At 34.0% G+C, this 4,235-nt stretch overlaps 1 protein-coding gene across 1 annotated transcript; it reads right to left on the reverse strand.

The window, feature by feature from the left end:
* Window positions 1-2,577: 2,577 nt before the first annotated feature.
* Window positions 2,578-4,235, reverse strand: LOC107058821 (uncharacterized). The gene is made up of 4 exons (XM_015304997.1): window positions 4,002-4,235; window positions 3,409-3,707; window positions 3,047-3,310; window positions 2,578-2,965 (listed from the first exon to the last, which is right to left on the reverse strand). Exons 1-4 carry the CDS (start codon window positions 4,233-4,235, stop codon window positions 2,578-2,580), a joined length of 1,185 nt encoding a protein of 394 aa, XP_015160483.1.

Consider the following 4,235-nt stretch of genomic DNA (forward strand, 5'->3'; position numbering starts at 1 on the left):
AATAATTGATAGAATTGATGAAGGTTGTTGTATTAGACCATAATTATGTACTTAGACATGTTGTAGGACTATATATTAGTGTTACATGTTGAATTAGGTGACAATTTAATTGAATTAACCCCCAAAAGACAATTTTATGATAAACATATGTTACCACATATGACATGTCTATTGCGATTTATGTAACAGAACGTGCATATGTTGCCACAAATGACACTTCAAGGATCGGTTAATCAATGAATTAAGCGATTTAGGAATGAGAAAATGTCAAATTGGACTAAATTTTAGTACTTTGAACCATAATTAAGCAATAAAAATATGCTATAACACATGGAACAACGATTTACAAGGGTGTTATATAACTATCATATGGATTTTTGGTCATTGTATGATGAACTAGTGGGATGATAGTCTTTGTAAAAATAATTGATAGAAAATTTCTTATTCTTCCTTCCCATCTTGAAGAAAATTAAATGAAAGGACCTAAGTTGTGTTCTTCTTATATAATCCCAAAGTAATGAATGTGAAAAGTTGCAACTTCGGAAGACGAAGAGGCACTTTTGACTTTTCAAATGCAAATACTTAAATTCAACATTTTATCCAACAGAACGTGAATATGTTGCCACAGAATGACATTTCAAGGATGGTCAAAATGAGAACACTATAGAAAAAAACAAATATTTTTAGATTAAACATTTTATAAAGAACAAATTCAAAAATCAGTACAAAACACAAAAAGGCAACCTTTTTCATCATGAATTTCCAAGTTATGTACATATGTTGCCACATATGATAATTTAATAAATACCACACAATGGTATAAGGCAGAAATTTAACTACATAATCTAGTTCTAAATCACAACTACATAATACACAACGAATATCATCTTCAATGTCGCTTCCCATGGGCCAACCATTCCTGCAACCGATTCGCTCAAATTGATGAACAGTGCAACAAATGGGTCTTCCTCCCAAAAAATTAGGTTCTGGCACCCACATTCCACCTAAAATATTTCGCAAATTCTGTCGACATCTTCTGACTTTTAATGGCTCCATTTTATTCATGTTGGCAATGAACATTAAACCTCCTCTCATGGATTCACCGCCATTGAAGATTGAAATTATGGCAAGCACATAGGATGCACCAATGTGGCGACTGTCTACTGCTTAATTAATCATTCCCAATGCAGTTGGATCGTTACGGTTGAAAAAATCAAACTACAAAAGAAATAACACATTTAAAAGGCAAAATACATTGATAAAAATGTGAATACATACGAAAAACATAAAAAATTACCACGCCTTTTCTATTAAGACTTCTAAATTCCCCGATGCTCTGCATATTTCCAGGAAAGAAATGGCTTCTTGAACTATCGACCATCTACGATAAGGAAAGTTGACCAATGTTACCTTTTGAATATAGAAGGTTCATTAGCGACTTAATTGAGGACCCTAGAACTGAGAAATCAAATCACATGGTTAGAAAATCAAATTAAAGAGCAAAAATTGATTAATACATACATACCTTAATTTAACCTTCATTAAATCTTTGAGGGAGTAGGAAACAATGCATTCAACGATATCAATTAGTAGTTCCCTCGGAAGGGATTCAATGTAGTTTTTCTTACTCCTAGTCATTTTCTTCTTCCTTTCCATTTTAGAGAAAATTAAATGAAAGGACCTTCTGTTGTTGTGCTTTTATAAAATGCCAGGAAATGTGTGAAAAGTTGCAACTTCTGAAGACGAAGAGAAGAGAAGAAAAGAGACACAACTTTTGACTTTTCAAATGAAAGTACTTATTTTTTTGAAAAAAGGGTAAAATATGAAGAGTTGTAATTAATTTTTTTCTTGAAAGTTGTTCCAATGACAGTAATGATTGATTGATGGTTCACACACCTTACACGTAATTATTTATTAGAAATATATTGGAACAAATTCGTTTTCTGTGGTACTTCTAACACATAATTGACATATGTTGGAGCATTTGCAATATTATGTTGTAAGATCTAACACATAATTAATATATGTTGGAACAGATGCGTTATTCTGTAGTATATGTAACACATAATAGACATATGTTAGAACATATGCAATATTCTGTTGTAAAATCTTACACATAATTGATATATGTTGGAACATATGCAATATTCTTTTGTAAGTAGCAACAAATAATTAAATAAATCATACATTTTATATAAATAACATAACATAAGTTGATTCAAATTAAGATAAGAAGATATGGAACATCATCCTCAAATAAAAGAGAACATTCATTAAAATTCAACAACACTTATGGAGCATTTCGATTTGGGGATGCATGTAGTTCTTTTGTGGCCAAAGTCCTTACATACGGAACACTTATTTTTTCTTATTGGAAATGATTCACCAACTCCATGCCGTCTCTTATATCTCCTTCTTCCTGGTTTGCTTGGATCAACATATGGAGGAGGTATTTTTCTCTCTATGATATCCAAAGGGACAATCCAAAAATCTTCAGGTGGCACTAGGTGAATTTCCTCACAATATGCCTTTATGTATTTTTTCCACTGAATAATATGGAGAGGAGTACTTATAAATCTAATTTCCAAAATCGGCACCATATTGGGCTCGAAGCACTGCCATGGCATGTGGACAAGGTATTTTGTCCAAGTCAAAAATTCTACAAGTACAAGTTCTTCTTTGTAGATCCACCGTAGCAACATCACCATGACCAATTACACTGAACTTGTAGTTAGCGATTTGATGAGCCAACAACTTGTTGCCCGCGTTGACATACTTTGATATGTCTTTTTCAATTGAAGGAACAAATCTATTTGCAGAGTTCACCAGCTCCATACGCCTCTGGTGAAATAAAAATGCAAATCTCCTGTTTATTTCATCAAATAGAGCAACAATGGCAAATTCTCTTTCAACATCAAACATAGAATTCACCGACTCCGCGATGTTTGACGTCATAATGTAATATCTACACAACAAAAAATAAAAATCAATCAAAACACATAAAATTACAATAAACTCAAACGAGATGGTATAGGAAATAATGTACCTATTTCCCGGGTAAAATGCCCTTCTCCATGTGTGGAATCCAATACGTTCAAGAGTTTCAGCCGCCTTTGGTACCAAATCTCTTATTTGATTGAAATGGTCATTGAACTCACATCTATCGTACGCCTTTGCTGCTTTATAAAAATGGGTCACTACCTTTGAATTGTGAAAGTTATTTCGAATATTTTCCCCAAGGTGTCTCATGCAACAACCATAATGAGATGCAGGGTAGATAGTCGAAACCATCTTTCGAATACTTGGATGCCTATCAGAAATAATGCACAACTCATCAGTATCATCTACAAAGCTTCTCATATTTTGAAAAAATATTCATATGAGGCATCACATCCTTGTCCACAACACAGAAAAGCCACTGGAAATATATGATTCTCAGCATCATGTGCCACCGCCGATAGCAAAACTCCTTCATACTTGCTCCACAGGAATGTTCCATCAATGGCTATTACTTTTCTCATTTCTTGAAAACCAGTTATCCAAGCGGCATATGATACAAAGAAGTACTTGAAGCTCCCATTTTCATCGAGCGACAACACCGTCTTACTTCCTGGATTTGCAACTTCAAGCATATAACGGTACGCATTAAACACTGCATATCCGTGCTCATGTGTTCCGCTAACATTAGACTTAGCATACTTCATGCCCTTATAAATCTTCCAATAGCTTACCTTACAACTTAATTCTATGGGGAGTTGATTTTACATGTCTCTTGTGGATGGGTCTTTACCATTGGGAAACCTATTTTCAAAGTACTTACCTATGACTTTTGCCGTGGCATGGGGATTATGGCTTGTAAGATGCTCTGAACCACACGTATGGTACTTTTCATAGATTCTAATGACAAACATGTCACTACTTGTAAATTTCACAGGCCTCAGCCATCAATTACACTCCGGATATGAACATTTAAAAGAAAACACATTACGAGAATTGATCACCTTTTTCAGTCTAAAATCTTTTTTCAAGCAAGCAATTTTCAATGAATTTGCCAGTTCTTCCTTGTTCTTGAATGTCATTCCCTTATAAAAATCGGTTTCATCATTTCGAACATTATTCACACGTGATGATTGAGAAGAACATGGAAGTTTGCTGCCAACAATAGGTATATGAGAATTGTGGCTCTCAAAGTCCAGCACGTCATCTTTTCCAATTTCAGCATCGTGATTATTCAT

The sequence above is a fragment of the Solanum tuberosum genome, unplaced genomic scaffold (assembly GCF_000226075.1).
Source record: "Solanum tuberosum cultivar DM 1-3 516 R44 unplaced genomic scaffold, SolTub_3.0 scf00662, whole genome shotgun sequence".
Classification (NCBI taxonomy): Eukaryota; Viridiplantae; Streptophyta; class Magnoliopsida; order Solanales; family Solanaceae; genus Solanum; species Solanum tuberosum.

What these genes read in the sequence shown, in the direction of transcription:
- LOC107058821 (XM_015304997.1), bottom strand. Translation starts at nt 4,235, where the DNA reads ATGAATAATCACGATGCTGAAATTGGAAAAGATGACGTGCTGGACTTT. An exon ending in AAGATTTTAGACTGAAAAAG is followed by an intron (nt 3,708 to 4,001) that starts GTGATCAATTCT and finishes AAGATTTATAAG; the next exon opens with GGCATGAAGTATGCTAAGTC. An exon ending in ATATTTCCAGTGGCTTTTCT is followed by an intron (nt 3,311 to 3,408) that starts GTGTTGTGGACA and finishes TATTTCTGATAG; the next exon opens with GCATCCAAGTATTCGAAAGA.